Here is a 19,266-nt window from a genome sequence, read left to right as displayed (position 1 = left end):
CAATGCAGTTCAAATATATAATTGAAAGACATCTCTCCTAGAATTTTTACGTTCATCAGCTTTGTAGGATGAAGTCAATATAATAAATATATATATATATATATATATATATATATATATATATATATATATATATATATATATATATATATATATATATATATATATATATATGTTTTTAACTACGTAAAACTTGCGAATATACAACATTCTTTGCTGTCCCATTGTCTGTGCATATAAATAGATTGTCACGTTTAGCGACTCTTGAACATGCAACATATAATGGTCCATGGGAAAACAATCCGTATTCAGTTCTATACCTCATGATTCTAATGATTGCCCTTGAGCTTTGTTGATGGTGATTGCTAATCGACCATTCCCTTTGTTGCCGTCGTCATTTATATATCCCCCTGTGCCCCCCGGTGTCCCCGTTGTAGTTGTGTCCCTGTGTCCCGGTCGTCATTTATATTCCCTGTGTCCCGGTCGTCATTTGTGTCCCGGTGTCCCAGTCTTTGATTTCTCTTTGAGTGTCCCGGGCGTCATTTATATTCCTTGTGTCCCGATGTCCAGGTTGTCATTTGTGTCCCGGTGTCCCGGTCTGTATATACATTCGTTTTTGAATTGCTCTTTTTTTTAGTTTTTAGTTTTTTACCTTTTTTTTAGTTTTTTTAGTTATACCTCATGATTCTAATGATTACCCTTGAGCTTTGTTGATGGTGATTGCTAATCGAACATTCCCTGTGTCCCCGTCCTCATTTATATATCCCCCTGTGCTCCCGGCGTCCCCGTTGTAGTTGTGTCCCTGTGTCCCGGTCGTCATTTATATTCCCTGTGTCCCGGTCGTCATTTTTTTTTTCCTTTTTTTCTTTTTTTTTCTTTTTTAGTTTTTTTAGTTTTTTAGCTTTTTTAGTTTTTTTTTATTAGTTTTTAGTTTTTTTTCTTTTTATTTTTTTGTAGTTTTTACCTTTTTTTAGTTTTTTTAGTTTTTTTTAAGTATGTCCTGGTCGTCATTTATACTCCCTGTGTCCCGGTCGTCATTTGTGTCCCGGTGCTTTGTTGATGGTGATTGCTAATCGAACATTCCTTGTGTCCCGGTCGCTTTCTCTTTGAGTGTCCCGGTCGTCATTTATATTCCCTATGTGCCGGTGTCCCAGTCGTCATTTGTGTCCCGATGTCCCGGTCTGTAATTTAGTTAGTCAAAACATGACGTCAGTCGACACAGAAACATGACGTCACCTGACAGACAGACACACAGACAGATAACTTATTTTTATATATATAGATAGATTACGCTTTACTAATTTTACGCTATTACGTAGACTATGATTGTCGTTTTAAACCATCCTTAATTGCATTTCCCTAAAGAAGGCTCCTTATTATTTTAAGTTCCCTATTTTGAGAGATCCTAAATTGTAATATTTCTTTTAAGGGAACGGTTGCCTACGTGCCCCAACAAGCTTGGATTCAAAATGCCACATTAAGAGACAACATCTTTTTCGGGCTATCGGAATCAAATAGTCGCTATAAAACAGTGGTTGAAGCCTGTGCACTAAAACAAGATCTGGAAATGCTCCCAGGAGGAGATCAAACTGAAATTGGAGAGAAGGTAAACTTTTCTGTTCCTCTACTGTTTCTTTTAAAAAGCTTGAAAAACTAAAAAGAAAGAAAACTTAGACTCTTTTCTAAGAAAAATATCAATGCCATCTGGCAATACCTAGCGAAAAATTATAAGAATCATAATTGAAACATCGTTTTTTAATCTTATTTTACAGTTTTAAATTCTCCACTTTCTCCAAACCACTTTTTCAAAAAGGACAAAATAGTAATATTTGTGTATATTCTTAAGACCAGCGTTTATTTTGCATACGGACCTAACCCTAACCATTTTATAATCTTGAAAAGATTATAAAGACAAAGATCTTATAAAATTTAAGGTTGGATTAAAATTATAGAGCTGTAATTGAAATATAAATTATGAAACTTAATTTAAACTTGTTCTTAATGCTTTTATGTTCCACTTTGTTCGGTGAAATAAAGCTGTCAGGGGTTGTCGTGCAGTAAGCACCTATAGTTTCAAGTCTCTACTAAACCCACTTCAAAACGTCGAAATCTCACTAGTATCCGCTTTTTATTCTTTTAGCTCATTTTTAATGGTGTTACACTGTCTAGAGCAGTGGTTGCCAGCCAATTTTGGGCCATGTCCCAGCAAGGCATTTCTAAAATCCTGATGCCCCCTTGTAACATTTAAGTTTTTTATTCAAAATTATATGTGAATTCACCTGAAGGAATATCAAAAGGCCATGAACTTGGTATTTTTAGGGGTTGTCCTCTAGGCATATTATAGGGGTACTCCATATTATATGTTAATGAGAAATATTGTCTGAATACAATACCTTTTATACATGATGTAACGTCAGTGCAACACAATTAAGTATCTCTTTTCTTCTTTAAATATAAGGTGTCCAACGTGCAACGTGGCATAAGGTACATAAACAGTGTTTCTGTTTTTGTTTAATTAAGGCTCTAAAGTATAGTCAGCCGAAGGTACACGTCCTGCCTATGACCCACCAAGATATTGCCATACCCCACCGTGGAGCCTGCACTCCAAGTTGGGAATCACGGGTCTAGAGGCATATAAGGTACTTGCGAAAACAGATCATTCTTAACAATTTTGAGCATCATAGATGTTTATCTACATGAACCTGTCACTGTCAATCTCAATGCCTATGTATTTTATTTCTTTTTCAGCCAAGCAAAGTCCTCATACACTTTAACCATTGACCAACTAAAAACATAAACCGCTTACTAAAATAACACTTAATTTACTTCATTCCAACCCTCAAAACAGACTATTGTTTCGGTCTTAACTATATTTTATCTGGCCACAACTTTCTCTGCAGTAGACTGTTAATCTCCATGCATTTCCTAGTAGTTCAGATAGTTTGTATTTCATCTCTGTTGACTCGGCACAACCTTTTCTCCTTGTTAAAAGACCCCCATTGCCCTCAATAAAATTTCAAACTTGCTGTGCTTATATAATTACTACAACTAGCTTTTTTATTGCTAAGAAGACATTTAAAAATGATATTTGTCTTTCAGTAGTACAAACAAAACACATTATTTAACATTCAGCTATACTGTTAGTGGTTTAAGAAGCTGTCAATACACTGTCATAGATGGCACTAGATATCTTCCTTAAGCTGGTTCTATATGCTGTTTTTTCAAGAAATTAATATTTGAAAATCAAGTGTTCTAAAAGAATTCAATGTTTATCAGATCTTCTTTGAACTTATCCTAATAGCTTAAAGGCTCACTTCATTTTTCTTTTAAAATTTTTGATGAACAGCGTGTGTTATCTAAAACAAGCTAGGTTTAAGGAACAAACGCTAGTGAAATTGTTCTTAATCAAAAATATTTTCTTCTTTAGAGGACTGTTTAAAGAGATTTGAAATTATTTGGTTTTTATTGTATATATTTTTTGATTTATTTTATTTTGTTCTGCTTGCTGCTGTTGAAACTATTCACTTATATTACGACACATAAATTTTGCAATTTAGCTTAAAAAATTCTTTAAGTAAAATACAATTTTATATTTTAAATTAGAAAGGTAGTTACTCACTGAGCTTTCACTGTTCAAGTCAACGTTTCTTTCACTATAGTCACGGTTTTATGTTCATTAGTAGGTTTAACTACCATTTTTATTCCAGAGTGGATTATTTTCATTAAGTTAGTTTATATCTGATACTAGCTATATAAGAATATAGCTGGTTTCTAGCAACTATGGATAGAGTTAAAGTCTATAGAAATTTATTTTGGTTCATCAGTCCTAAATACTGCTCACTTTGTCCATAGAAGGAGTGTCGGTACTCTTAGTCGTGCAGTATTTCTTTCTTTAAAAAAGGTTTTTTTGAACTCAAACGTAGTCTTTTTACCTTAGGAAACCGAAAAGCCTTTTAATTGTTTTAGAATGAAAAAAAAAATTAAAAAAGAAATCTATAAAAATGTGTAGCCAAGGGATGGGGGATTATTGTCTTATCATTGGAGCTTGTCCTTTAGCTGTCGTATAGTTTGACGTTAAGGAGTGGGCGCTATTTTTAGAAACCAATGAAACCTAATAAGCTTGACAATGATCTTTTGATCTTAACTTAAGTATCTTTGATCTGGGAGGGGCTTTGTGTTTCAGAATTCAAACTCGATGCTTTCGAGACTTATCCCTATAACTCGTTATCATCGAGGGAGTGTCAGTACTCTTAGTCGTGCAGTCCTTTTCCTTTCTTAAAAAAGTTTTTTCCAATTCTTGGAGTTAAATGCTGCCTTTTTACTAAAAAAAAGTTGTTTTTGAGTGAAAAAGAATCTAAAATTGGAAGATATAAAATGTGTAGCCAAGGGATTAGAGGTTAGTTGTCTTATCGTGTGATTAAATAAAAAAAAAACAAGTTTTTTTTAGCTGGAAGTAAGGAGCAACATTAAAACTTAAAACGAACAGAAATTACTTCGGATATGAAAGGGGCTGCTTCCTCATCAACGCCCCACTCTTTACGCTAAAGTTTGACTCTTTCTCTCAACTCTGCTTTTTAAAACAGTAAAAAACTTTAGCGTAAAGAGCGGGGCGTTGAGGAGGAAGCAGCCCCTTTCATATCCGAAGTAATTTCTGTTCGTTTTAAGTTTTAATGTCGCTCCTTACTTCCAGCTAAAAAAACTTGTTGTTTTGTTTTTAATTTAATTTCTGAACATTTTTGAATCAATGCATGTTTTGATTTTGGCTCTCCGCAGAGGAATAATTAACACGAAATTTGCAAGTTTTTTTTTGGCTAAATGGCTTTCTCATAGTTTTGATCGAATGTTTTTGAGAAAAAAAGGAACGGTGGAGGAAGCCTAGTTGCCTTGCGATTTTTTGGTTACTTAAAAAGGCAACTAGAACTTTCAATTTTTTACGAATGTTTTTATTAGTAAAAGATAAACGTAATTTATAAATTAGCTTACGTAACGAACTTTTGTAATCTCATGTTTTTATTACATACTAGCTGTTGGTGGCGCTTCGCGCCACCCCAACACCTAGTTGGTGGGGGCGCTTCGCGCCCCCCAAGCCCCCCCCCCGCGCGCAAGTCGTTACGCGCCATATTAGTTACGTGCCATTGTAGTTGTGTCCCTGTGTCCCACCTGTGAATATAGATAGATATATATATATTTTTAACTACGTAAAACTTGCGAATGTACAACATTCTTGGCTGTCCCATTGTCTGTGCATATAAATAGATTGTCAGGTTTACTGACTCTTGAACATGCAACATATAATTGTCAATGGGAAAAACAATCTGTATTCAGATCTATACCTCATTATTCTAATGATTGCCCTTGAGCTTTGTTGATGGTGATTGCTAATCGAACATTCCCTGTGTCCCTGTCGTCATTTATATATCCCCCTGTGCCCCCCAGCGTGCCTGTTGTTGTTGTTTCCCTGTGTCCCGGTTGTCATTTGTGTCCCGGTGTCCCAGTCTGTAATTTTTCTTTGAGTGTCGCGGTCGTCATTTATATTCCCTGTGTCCCGGTGTCCCGGTCGTCATTTTTGTCTCGGTCGTCATTTGTGTTCCGGTGTCCCGGTCTGTAATTTCTCTTTGAGTGTCCTGATCGCCATTTATATTCCCTGTGTCCCGGTCGTCATTTGTGTCCCGGTGCTTTGTTGATGGTGATTGCTAATCGAACATTCCTTGTATATATATATGTCCCGGTCGTCATTTGTGTCCCGATGTCCCGGTGTGTAATTTCGTCAATCAACAAACATGACGTCAGTCGACACACAAACATGACGTCACTCGGCACACACACACACACAGACACAAACACAGACACAAACACAGACAACTTATTTTTATATATATAAATATGAGGGGTTCACCCCCTCGTCAGTACCTCGTTCTTTACACTAAAGATTAATTTTGTCCCAATTCATTAAGAATGACCCCTGAATCACAAAAGCCGTAGAATAAATAGTTGAAACTACTAAAAATACTTTAGCGTAAATAGAGAGGTATTAGGAGGAGGTGAGCCCCTCATATGGGTAATAATTTCTGTTCGTTTTAAGTTTTAATGCTGCTCCTTACTTCCAGCTGAAAAAGGCTTTTTCATATTTATTTTTTCATTGTTTTTTTTTTTAAATAATGCTAGTAAATCCTGCGCTCCCTTCATGGAAATTTTCTTCCCCCCATGACAAAATCCTCGATGGAAAGTTCTCCCGGTATATCCCCCTCTTTTCAACCCCTCCCCCCTACCAAAAAATTCTCCTGAAATCACCTGTACACTTCCCAATAACCATTACTATATCTAAGCACTGGTCAAAGTTTGCAGCTTGTAGCCCCTCCCACGGGGACTGTAGAGGAGTAAGTCGTCCCCAAAGAGATAGTTATAAGATTTTTCGACTACGCTGAATAAAATGGCTATCTCAGAGTTTTGATCTGTTGACTCTGGGAAAATAATTAGCGTGGGAGGGGGCCTAGGTGCCCTCCAATTTTTTTGGTCACTTAAAAAGGGCACTATAACTTTTCATTTCCGTTATAATGCGCCCTTTCACAACATTCTAGGACCACTTGGTCGATACGATCACCCCCTGGGAAAAAAAACAAACAAACAAATGAACACGCATCCGTGATCTGCCTTCTGGCAAAAAATACAAAATTCCACATTTTTATAGATAGGAGCTTGAAACTTCTACAACAGGGTTCTCTGATAGGCCGAATCTGATGGTGTGATTTTCGTTAATATTCTATGACATTTATGGGGTGCTTCTGCCTATTTTCTAATATAAGGCAAATTTTCTCAGGCTCGTAAATTTTGATGGGTAAGACTAAACTTGATGAAATTTATATATTTAAAATGAGCATTAAAATGCGATATTTTTGATGTAGCTATTGGTCTCAAAATTCCATTTTTTAGAGTTTTTGTTCTTATAGAGCCGGGTCGCTCCTTACTACAGTTCGTTACCACGAACTGTTTGATCTTGTTCTGTAGCTGTTGTAGACTTCGATGCTACGAAGTGGATGGTATTTTAAAGAACAATAAAATTAAATGTTTACAATAACGTTGACGAAGACCCTTCAATATTAATGCAATTAGCTTTGACTTAGTGGCAACAACCTGCTATCAGAGTTGGACACCCTGGGTTAGATTATATTAGTCACAAGAAACAAAAGTGTCCAGAGGCAACACAGTGTTAGGGGTATGAGCATAAAATAACCTATCCACAAGCTGAAGCTTAGATTTATTTTATATTTTCTGGTATATATTTTCTGAGAAAAACGAATACGTCTTCTTTGGTTTTGAGCTTGACTTGCTTCAAATTTCTTTTTAGTTAAATTTTGTGATTAATGTTATTTTGGAATCAAACAGTTCGTGGTAACGAACTGTAGTAAGAAGCGACCCGGCTCAATAGTAAACGCAACTCTAAAAAATGGAATCTTGATGCTAAGATATACATCAAAAGAATTGGATTTTCATGCTGATTATAAATACATAAGTTTCATCAAATTTAGTCTTTATTGTCAAAAGTTACGAGCCTGACAAAATTTGCCTTGTTTTAGAAATTAGGGGGAAACACCCCGTAAAAGTCATAGAATCTTAACGAAAATCACACCATCGCATTCGGCGTATCAGAGAACCCTATAGCAAAAATTTCAAGCTCCTATCTACAAAAATATGGAATTTCCTATTTTTTGCCAGAAGACAAATCACGGATGCGTGTTTATTTGTTTATTGGTTTTTTAAACTCTAAAACCGTAATACCTGTGTCTTTGGGAATGACTTACTCCCCCACAGTCCCTGGGGGAGGGGCTGCAAGTTACAAATTTTGACCAGTGTTTACATATAATAATGGTTATTGGGAAGTGCACAGACGTTTTCAGGGGGATTTTTTTGGTTTTGGGATGGGGCTGAGGGAAGGGGGCTATGTCGAAAGATCTTTCCCTGGAGAAATGTGTCATGGAGGAAGATAAATTCAATGAAAAGGGCGCAGGATTTTCTAAAACTACTATAAAAAAGAACAATGAAAAAATAAACATGAAAAAGTTTTTTCAGTTGAAAGCAAGGAGTAGCATTGAAACTTAAAACGAACAGAGATTATTACGCATATGAGGGGTTCTAAAAATACTTTAGCATAAAGAGTGAGGTATTTAGGAGGAGATAGATACCTCACTTTTTATGCTAAAGTATGTTTAGTAATTTCAACTATTTACTCTATGGCCTTTCTGATTCAGGGATCATTCCTAAAGAATTGAGACAAAACTTACGATTTAGTGTAAAGAGCAAGGCATTAACGAGGGTACAAACCCCCTTATACATAAAAAAAATATAAGAATATAAAAGTTTGTTACGTAAGTTAATTCTTAAGTTACGTATATTTTTTTACTAATAGAAACATTCGTTAAAAATCAGAAGTTATAGTTGCCTTTTTATGTAACCGAAAAATTGGAGGGCAACTAGGCCTCCTTCCCCACTCCTTATTTCTCAAAATCTTCTGATCAAAACTAAGAGAAAGCCATTTAGCCAAAAAAGGAGTTAATATGCAAATTTCATCTTAATAATTTATGTGTGGAGAGCGAAAATCAAACATACATTAATTCAAAAACGTTCAGAAATTATATAAGAAAACTAGTTTTTTTAAGTGTAAGTAACGAACGACATTAAAACTTAAAACGAACAGAAATTACTCCGTATATGAAATGGGTTGTCCCCTCCTCAACTTCTCGCTCTTTACGCTAAAGCTTTTAATTGTTTTAAAAAGTAGAATTGTGGCAAAGAGTAAAACTTTAGCGTAATAGCGTTAAGAGCGAGGCGTTAAGGAGGGGACAACCCATTTCATATACGGAGTAATTTCTGTTCATTTTAAGTTTTAATGTCGCTCGTTACTTACAGTTAAAAAAAACTAGTTTTTTTATTTAATACTTAAATTAAATCCAAGTAAACATCAAATTCGTACATGGCATATTCACCTTCAAGCTATTCGCATGTTTTTTTTTAACCCGTTGTTTATTACACATTACAATTAGTTGTTGTAAAATCTGAAAATTTGCAAAAGAAAAACAATATTTTTATATTTTTACATGCAAATAGTTTTACATTAAAATAACTATAACAGAGTATGACACATGACAACATGTTGAAGTGTAAATGCAGTAAAAACCTCATTACAATCCATACGTTAGAACTGAAGATGTTGCATCCTGCCCCCCCCCCTTTATAATGGACAATTTCAGTCCGTTTTAATTTTGATCTAATGATTTAAATTAATTGGATAGCTTTATAATTTAATTGAGTCTAAATACTGACCAAGAAAAACATTAAACAGTTTGTTTTTACTAGAGGTTTTGAGAAGAATATATTCTTAGTTTATGCGCAGTTTATTAGGTTGCTGTTTAATTTAGTGTCCTGTGGTAGAGCAATGGGTTTGATCCCAGCTCTTTAATATGGGATCCAGATATTGAACTCAGCTGCAGCAACATATTGCAGGGCAGCACAGGGACCATATTAGTCAAGAAGCGTCGTTAATCAAACCCTTACTTATTTACTATTTTTGATTTAGTTCTGTCTTTGCTGCAAAAGTATACGCACTTTCTAAGAGAAATTACTGGTCAAATAAATTTTCAGTTTTCATTTTTTAATCAGCAGAAATAACAATAATATCCTTTACAAAATCTTACGTTCTATGCCTATTGGCAAGAGGTTAAACGATAAATCTGAATAATACTGTCCCAAAAGCTAGCCAACCTCTCCAACCCCTCAAAAAAACTAACAACAAAGAAGTAATTTATATTTTTTTTTTTTTGTATTTTGCTTTGAAAAATGCACTAATTTGATAAATTTAATGTACAGTTACCTCAAAAACACACTCAAGTAGATGTCGTCAGTTCGTTGCCTCAAAAAAGACTCAAATGACTCAAACCATTAATCGTGCTATCATCTTTAAAGTATTCAATCGAAATTATAATAGCCAAAATACCATTTTTTAGGGCATTAACCTGAGCGGAGGGCAGAAACAACGGGTTAGTCTTGCAAGAGCTGTTTACAGTGACAAAGACTTATACTTGCTTGATGATCCCTTGTCAGCTGTGGACAGTCATGTTGGAAAGCATATTTTTGAAAATGTAATTGGACCAAATGGTATTCTTAGAAATAAAGTAAGTAGAGTTATTTCTTATAATGTTGACGGTTTTATTTTATAAAATGTGTAGAATACAACGAATGTCGTGGGTGCAGGAAAAACCTATTAAACTGACATCAAATTGAGCACGGTTTAAATTCAATTTATTAGAATAGAAGTACATCTTAAGATCTTGAAACAAAACAAGAAAAACTGAGAAACAAAAATGATTTAGTTCTGTATTTGTGCTTCGCTATGTTTGTATCCAGCTATTAAAAAAAACTTATACGATTTTAAAACTAAGATAAAATAACCCAATTTTGTTGGGTGTTATTTTTCTTTTAATTTTCAAACCGAAAAGGATCCCAAGTGAAGAACCTGTGTCTAGGATCATACCAAACGTTCTTTGAATACAATGTATCTCTGGATTGACGACTGAAGACCATAAATATCTTCTCGAACTATTTGACAATCTGCGAACCTATACTCAAATAGGGTTTTCAGTACCTTCTCCAGTATTGAACCACCACCAATACAGTATTTCATCCATACTTGTAATCGAACAAGCTAGCAAGTGACCAATAGTAGAAATGATGCTGGTCCTCAATAAATTTTCAACTGGATGAGCGCTATTGTGCCATATTAAACTTAATGCTGAATGATGTGGCATATACCCACAGTTATTCATTTTTTCATAGGCTTTCTATAGAATCTGCCATAGAATCCTTCAATCAAGATTCCAGTACAAGTATGTGTGGTCGGCTATACGGTTTGGCCGTTAAGAAGTACCCATTTTATCAAGATCTTCCTTAAGTCGTTCATTTTCTCATAAACATAAAAGATAAAGAAAACACCTCACCGAACCGTTCACATTATTTGGCCAACACAGTAATAGATCATATTAAAACTTGAAATAAGAAGACCCTATTCATATCTAGCTCTAGCCGAGCAGATGGTGTGTTAAACTTTGAACCTGATGTCCTCCGGAATGGGTCTTCAGGTCTTAGTGTCACCAATTTTTTTAATTTGGAACGAGGGTCGGTCGTGTGCCTCTTTGAGCTTAGTCAGAGTCGACTCAGCTCCAATCGCTTCCTGGAAAAACCTGGGGAAGGTAAACAGGGAGTGTTTGTGAAAGCACAGGATAGCTGGCCCTCGACCTCCTATTACACTTCCTTGTTGAAGGGCTAAGAAGCAGTAATCAGCACTGCCGGTAGGAACTGTAATGTCTAGTGATGTATCCTTTTTTTTCATCCGTGCCTACCTAAATTAGATCCTCTACGAATTGAAAACTACACTCAATCTTAGATTTAAGGCTTTGAAGACTCAAACACATTAGTTCCTCATCACCTAATAGTGGGGTCATTTGCTGTCATTTTCACTTCACCCTCAAGAATACAGGAATCAGGACAGTTGAAAACTTTTCTGCTGGGGATCTGTTTCATCAGCTGATCTCGATTTGAGTCTCCAACTGGAAGTAATTTCTGCTCTACATTATGCTTTCGGTCAAGCTGGATTATTTCTGCACGAAAATTGCATAGAAGCTGTTCTTTGATGAATCCACCTTTATTGGATCTGGTCTTCTTGCGCTATTAATCTAAGAGCAATTATTTGCTTTTTTCCGTAAGCCTCAATCATTCCTTTGTATCAGTACAGCTTGGCTCGGCTCAGAGTTTTTCTGGCTCAATTATGACCTATCAAATAACTTTTGGTGAGCTTTTATTCCTTGCAAAATCATTCAATAAAGTGAGAAAATAAACACGTAATGATACCATTTCCTTCAAATATCTTCAAGAAGAAAAATCAAGGGCAAAATTCTTAACAAACAACTACATATTGAATATGGGACGGTTTTAAAAGACTTTATCTTAAGATTTAAAGATTTTATCAAAGATTCTAGTATTGATTCTTCAAAGCAAAACATCAAAATGTATATCAAGTCTTAACGGCTTTAACGACTTAAAGACTTTAACGACTTTATCTTATCAAAGATTCTACATTGATTCTTCAAAGGAAAACATCAAAATGTATATCAAGTCTTAACGGCTTTAACGACTTAAAGACTTTAACGGCTTTATCTTATCAAAGATTCTACATTGATTCTTCAAAGCAAAACATCAAAATGTATATCAAGTCTTAACGGCTTTAACGACTTAAAGACTTTAACGGCTTTATCTTATCAAAGATTCTAGTATTGATTCTTCAAAGCAAAACATCAAAATGTATATCAAGTCTTAACGGCTTTAACGACTTAAAGACTTTAACGACTTTATCTTATCAAAGATTCTACATTGATTCTTCAAAGGAAAACATCAAAATGTATATCAAGTCTTAACGGCTTTATCTTATCAAAGATTCTACATTGATTCTTCAAAGCAAAACATCAAAATGTATATCAAGTCTTAACGGCTTTAACGACTTAAAGACTTTAACGGCTTTATCTTATCAAAGATTCTAGTATTGATTCTTCAAAGCAAAACATCAAAATGTATATCAAGTCTTAACGGCTTTAACGACTTAAAGACTTTAACGGCTTTATCTTATCAAAGATTCTACATTGATTCTTCAAAGAAAAACATCAAAATGTATATCAAGTCTTGAAATAATATATCGCTCACAATCAAATGACAAACCAGCAATTTGATTAAACACCTGAAGTTCTGATCTGAATCCTGCGGATAACAAATTGACCCAACCTATTGATAACCCAGCTTAGTAGAGAATCGAAGTGTAAGATGTAAAAATTGATCCATCACATTTGGATGTTTTGTTTTCCACTGTTTGTAGGTTGAATTCGTAATTGTATGACCAAATTAATGATCTTATTATCTTATTAAGATAGTTACATTTGATAATTATATAACTAATACTCAAATGAAATTAATCAAGTTTGGCGCTTCTTACTAAAAGTATAGCCACAAAGAAACTTGTATTATTTAGAAAATGGTTTCCCTAAAAACTAAGGCAATAGACCATCTAATTCAACATAACTCAATACTTATTAACGAGGTTTTCAGTTCACTTTTTAGAAAATTATGGTGTTTTTCATTTTTTTTTCAAGATGGGTTCGGCACGAATGAGCTTTGCGTTTCAAGTTCAAGTTCAAGTTCCTTTTATTATCAATATCCATCCATTTATAAACAAAAATATCCCAAAGGGCTCAATGGCCCGTTATTTGGGAAAAAAACAGCAAAACAAAACATAAATAACTATTAAATACATTCACGCTTAAAATATATTTAGAGTCTACTCACCAATCCTCACCCGAGTACAACCGGTCTCCGCACCACCTACTTAAAAAAAAAAATAATAATAAAAAAAAAAATATACATCGAGGATCCGACACTCACACCACCCAAATCTAAATAATTAAATTCATTATAAATAATTAAATCTTGAAAACTAAACAATATAAATAGCTGATCAATATTATAATTTAATTTAATTTTTTTTTAATTAAAAAATTCTTCAACCGTTTCTTGAAGGAGCCTATGGTACAGGACCGTCGAATCCCAACAGGAATGGAATTCCAGGCACGCCCGACAGCAACTATAAGACCAAAGTCCAAACGCACTGCAGGGGTGGATGGCACTAGCACATCATCCTTGTTTCTAGTTTCATAAGGACTGACATTTCGAACAATTTCAAGAAGCCCGGAAAAACTTGATGGAAGGTCTCCACGGAAATACTGAAATGCAATGAAATAGAGGTGTAATGTATGAATGTCTTTAATCTTCAGAAGTTCAACAGAAATATGGGTGGTAAAGGACTTTTGCTGCTTTCAGTTGGAGATTATGTAAAGGTGTAAGTACAGATGGAAATGTTGACATCCACACTGACGAGCAGTAGCATAAATAAGGGTAAATAAGAGAGAAGTATAATAGACGAAGGATAGAGAAAGGAAAGACTCGCTTCAGCTTCCGAATAATTCCAAGGCCTCGAGAAACCTTTAATCTCATTGACTCAATATGCCGTTTAAAAGATAGATTTTCATCCAGAAGTATCCCAAGGAATCGAATAAACCGGTCAGCTGGGCGGGATATGGATCCCTTAGATGTTTTAAGCTCTGTCACTGTAGGGCAGCTTTTGCCTATGCGGGAGAATATAAGAAGAAACGATTTTTTTACATTCAAAGCTAGCAAATTTCCATCAAACCAACGATATATGTTTTCTGTCATCAATTGTAGCTTGAGGATAAGAGATGATTCATCAGGTGCTGCAGCCCCCAGGGTGGTGTCGTCGGTGAATGCAAAGAGTTCTTCATGTTGACCAGGCGTATCCAAGGCTCCAACCACAGCATCTCCTTTCTGGCACAAATGACAACAGAAATCAGATCGTGGGCTGCTAAATAGTCGATAGAGGTCGTTGAAATATATGAGGAAAAGGGATGGCCCAAGAACTGAGCCTTGTGGCACTTCATATTCAACTGGAACATGCTCGTCAGAAGCTTCAACTGCAATGGATCGGCCAGTTAGGAATGAAGAAAACCAGGACAGAGCTTCTCCACGAACGCCTTGATGTGACAACTTACCAATAAGTATCTCGTGTGTGAAGCTGTCAAAAGCTTTCTTCACATCAAGGCATATTGCCGCAGGGATAAGGCCGAAGTCTAAAGACTATCGTACAAAATGAAGAAGCATATTACATGCGTGTTCTGTTGAGCACTTCTCCCGAAAACCAAATTGGTGCCGATGAAAAAACTTCTTCGCGTCTAGGAAACTCAGCAAACGCTTTAGCATAGTCTTAAACTTAAGTATTAACTTAAGTATTGCTTTTCAAACATTTGAACTGAAATTTTTCTTTTTAAAGTAAAGAAACCTAGATCAGCGTATTCATTTGCAGACTATTGGGATGATAAATTTAACTTGTAGGTAGAATAAGGAAGGTGATACTCCTCTAATCCTTATAGTATTCCTTATTCGTTTTAAATTTGACTTTCACTCTTTACTTTCATGAGAAAATAATTAGTTCTTGAAAACTTCAGTCATAAAACCAGAATTCAGTCATAGTTCGTACAGGTTTAATTTAGGGATGAAAATGACTGAACCTAGCCTCTGCACCCCTAAAATATAATTTGAAATTCAGCTTGGATGGTATTTCCACTTTTTTCACCCTCCCGTCTTTTCCCTCACATGGGTATTGACCAAAGTTATGTGGTTCTTTGTGAATTTATTTGTTGTAACCAGTATTCTAGAGATGGATTGAGTGACTGATTTTGAAGTGAGTATATGCTCATTAGTTGTTAAACGAGAAATTAATTCATGTGCTTGATTGGGTGAGTGTTGGTGTGTGCATGGACGTATGATGAATTTTATAACATTCGTATGGGATTAATTTAAGCTTCTTGTTAATACATTAACTTTAAAACTGTTCATTAATTGGTTATTAGGAGTGGGGTATCGGGGAAGATTAAGAGATTTTTGTTCCCCAAACTAAGTGTGTCAATACTTTATGTGTTTTTTTTTTTCGTTCCATTTTCGTTCCTAATATGTGTTGGGCATTTAGAATTCTAGCAGCTCCGAGTATGCAGCTATTATGCATTTTCCTCTCATTGTTGAAAAATAGGCTCAAACACACACAAAAATGCAGAGGCCTGTAGTATAGGTTGTATAGAGATAAAAATTATGCCCAAGTATTATTTTATAGGTAAGCCCTGCACCAGAATCAAAGAAATAGAATAGCACCACCGGAATAAAAACAAATAACAAATTACATAAAAACAAATTTCAGTTGTTACACTTACAAACCAAAATCTTCCGTATGATTATTTGAACATGGTTCAATGCTCCAAAAAAAAACTTTCATAGAATTTATTTATTACTAAGTAACTATTGGCCAATAAATTTGTTGCTTGTTTAGGTAATTAAATAAAAAACAATTTTTTTTTAACTACAGGTTAAAACGAACAGAAATTGTTCCGTATATGAAAGAGGTTGTCCCCTTCTCTACGCCACTCTCTTTACGCTGCAGTTTGAGTCTTTGTTACAACTCTGCTTTTTAAAACAATAAGAAACTTTAGCGTACAGAGCGAGGTATTGAGGAGGGGACAACCTCTTTCCTATACGGAACAATTTCTGTTCGTTTTAAGTTTTAATGTCGCTCCTTACTTAAAGTTAAAAAAATGTTTTTTTTTTATTTAATTTCTGAACGTTGTTGAATTAATGCATGTTTTGATTTTGGCTCACCGTACATGAATAATTAAAACAAAATTTACACACTAGTTGTTTTTGTGGCTAAATAGCTTTCTCATAGTTTTGATCGGATGATTTTGATAAAACAAAGGGGCGGAGGAGGAATATAGTTGTCTTCCGATTTCTGTTTACTTGAAAATGCAACAAGAATTTTTATTTTCTTACGAACTTTTTTGTTAGTAAAAAATATACGTAACTTGTGAATTAACTTACGTAATGAACTTCTATATTTGTGTATTTTCTATTACGTATATGAGGGGTTCGCCCCCTCGTCAATACCTTGCTCTTTATACCAGAGCTTGAATTTTGTCCCAATTCTTTTAAGAATGACCCTGAATCACAAAGGCCGTAGAATAAATATCCGAAATTACTAAAAATACTTTAGCGGAAAGAGCAAGGTATTTTGGAGGAGACGAACTCCCTTATATGCGTAATATTTTCTGTTCGTTTTAAGTTTTAATGCTGCTCATTACTTCCAGTTGAAAAAAAATTATTTATTTTCTCATTGTTTATTTTTGTAAATAATGCTAGAAAATCCTGCGCCCTCTCCATAGAAATTATCTTCCCTCACGATAATTCCTCCATGAAATATCCTCCCACGTAACCCCCTCCCCCCTGACACAACCGGAACCACCGTGAAAAATACCCCTGAAAACGTCTGTACACTTCATAATAGCCATTACTATATGAAAACAATGGTCAAATTTTATACCTTGCAGCCCCTCCCCTGGGGACTTTGGTGGATGAAGTCGTCCCCAAAGACATACTTGTTAGGTTTTTGACTAAGCTGAACAGAATGGCTATCTCAAAATTTTGATCCAACGACTTTGGGGGAAAATGAGCCTGGGAAGGGGCCTATGTGCCCTCCATTTTTTTCACTTAAAAAAGGCACTGGAACTTTTAATTTCCGTTAGAATGAGCCCTCTCAGAACATTCTAGGACCACTGGGTCGATACGATCACCCCTGGAAAAAGAAAACAAAAAACAAATGAACAAGCATCCGTGATCTACCTTCTGGCAAAAAATACAAAATTCCACATTTTTTGTTGATAGGAGCTTGAAACTTCTACAGTAAGGTTTTCTGATACGCTAAATCTGATGGTGTGATGGTGTGAATCTGATGGTGTGGTTCTGTGATTCTAGGCTCGTACCTATTTTTCTCAGGCTCGTACCTTTTGATGGGTAATACTAAACTTGATGAAACTTATATTTTTGAAATTAGCATTGAAATGCGATTCTTTTGATGTAACTATTGGTATTAAAATTCCGTTTTTTAGAGTTTTGATTAGTATTGAGCCGGTTCGCTCCTTACTACAGTTCGTTACAACGAACTGTTTGATTGTTCTGTTTCACTAGTAAAATCTTGGACTCTCCAGATGTAGCATAAACCATCAATGAATAGTAAAGATCCCTTTCTTCTTGCTCACTTTAATTGCATGTAAGTTTCAAATGAAGTATCCATATATTTAAATTCTGTAATAATTTTATTTGTGGTTAAAAATTCTGTAATATTATTGTTTATAGGTTCTTAGAATACATTAATGTTTTTTATCAAAACTTTGATTTTGAATATTCCGATTTTAGACACGGATTCTCGTCACTCATGGGATAACATATCTGTCAAAGACGGATAAAATTATTGTGCTAAAGGATGGGCAAATATCCGAAATGGGATCTTTTAAGGAGCTTTTGGCGAAAAAGGGAGACTTTTCTGATTTCTTAGTGGAACATCTAACGCAAGAAGAACAAGATGAAAATATTCCAGGTAAATAAACTTGACTTAGCCTACACACAATTTTATATAATCGCAAAATTGATTAGCATAATTTAGTTTTTTATGACATTTGAATAATCAAAAACAACCGATGTTGAACTTTTGTTTAGGATACTAATAATGAATGCCGATTGTATTTTGGACACGTCAATTCCTTCTAAACAGTCTCTACTTAGGATGAATATGTTTAATGACTAATGACACTGGGAGGTTACGGGACTTTGTTTGTCCGGTTTTGACGGTCTTATTTTTTAGAGAGAAATTGATAATTCAAGAGCAAAATAAAACAAGGGATATATATATATATATATATATATATATATATATATATATATATATATATATATATATATATATATATATATATATATATGTATATATATATATGTATATGTATATATATGTATATATGTATATATGTGTATATATATGTATATGTATATGTATATAGTATATGTATATATATATATATATATATATATATATATATATATATATATATATATATATATATATATATATATATATATATATACACATAAACTATATACATATACATATACATATACATATATATACACATATATACATATATATACATATACATATATATATATCGCCCGGAAAAAATAAATAGACCTGATTGAGGGCTGTTTTTTGGGTTTTTGTAAGTAACAAAAAAGTTAAGCCTTAAATTAGTGCTATTAAGCTAAAATTTATCAAGATCTGAAATAAAACATATTTGTCTGAAGCATTTCGATTATCTCTGGCAAAATTTATCTAAGATATCTATACATTTTCAGTGAGAAAAAAAAACATTAAAAGCTACCTTATCAACGTTTCATTGTTAATTTTTCCAAGAACCGTTTTTTTATTCTTAAAAAAATACAATTTGCTATTAAGGGAAGTATTATATTAAACTCTCTCAAAATCATATTTTAAGCAACTTCATTGGCATCACTTTATATCCCAGGTTTAACTAGTTATAGTGCTGATTTGCAAATAGCAATAAAATTTGCATTGTTCAAAAGCCAAACAGACAAAAGCCGAAAAACAACAAGAGCCAAAAGCTCATATGGCTCAACTCTCCCAAAGAGAGCAGATCCAGCCCAGTCATGTCAATTACGTATCTAGGACTTGCTTATTCTCGAACTTGCCAAAGCACTAAAAATCCC

The 19,266-nt window shown here is 34.4% G+C and overlaps 1 protein-coding gene across 1 annotated transcript in view; it reads left to right on the top strand.

The window, feature by feature from the left end:
- The window catches only part of LOC136040348 (multidrug resistance-associated protein 1-like), a 137,701-nt gene that overhangs the window by 70,020 nt on the left and 48,415 nt on the right, over window positions 1–19,266 (top strand). Inside the window, exons 12-14 of the mRNA XM_065724593.1 lie at window positions 1,430–1,606; window positions 9,999–10,166; window positions 17,902–18,082. Coding sequence (XP_065580665.1) covers window positions 1,430–1,606; window positions 9,999–10,166; window positions 17,902–18,082 — 526 coding nt within the window. The remainder of the gene's footprint in view (window positions 1–1,429; window positions 1,607–9,998; window positions 10,167–17,901; window positions 18,083–19,266) is intronic.

This window comes from Artemia franciscana, chromosome 20 (assembly GCF_032884065.1).
Source record: "Artemia franciscana chromosome 20, ASM3288406v1, whole genome shotgun sequence".
Lineage (NCBI taxonomy): Eukaryota > Metazoa > Arthropoda > Branchiopoda > Anostraca > Artemiidae > Artemia > Artemia franciscana.
This window is presented reverse-complemented; position numbering and strand designations above follow the sequence as displayed.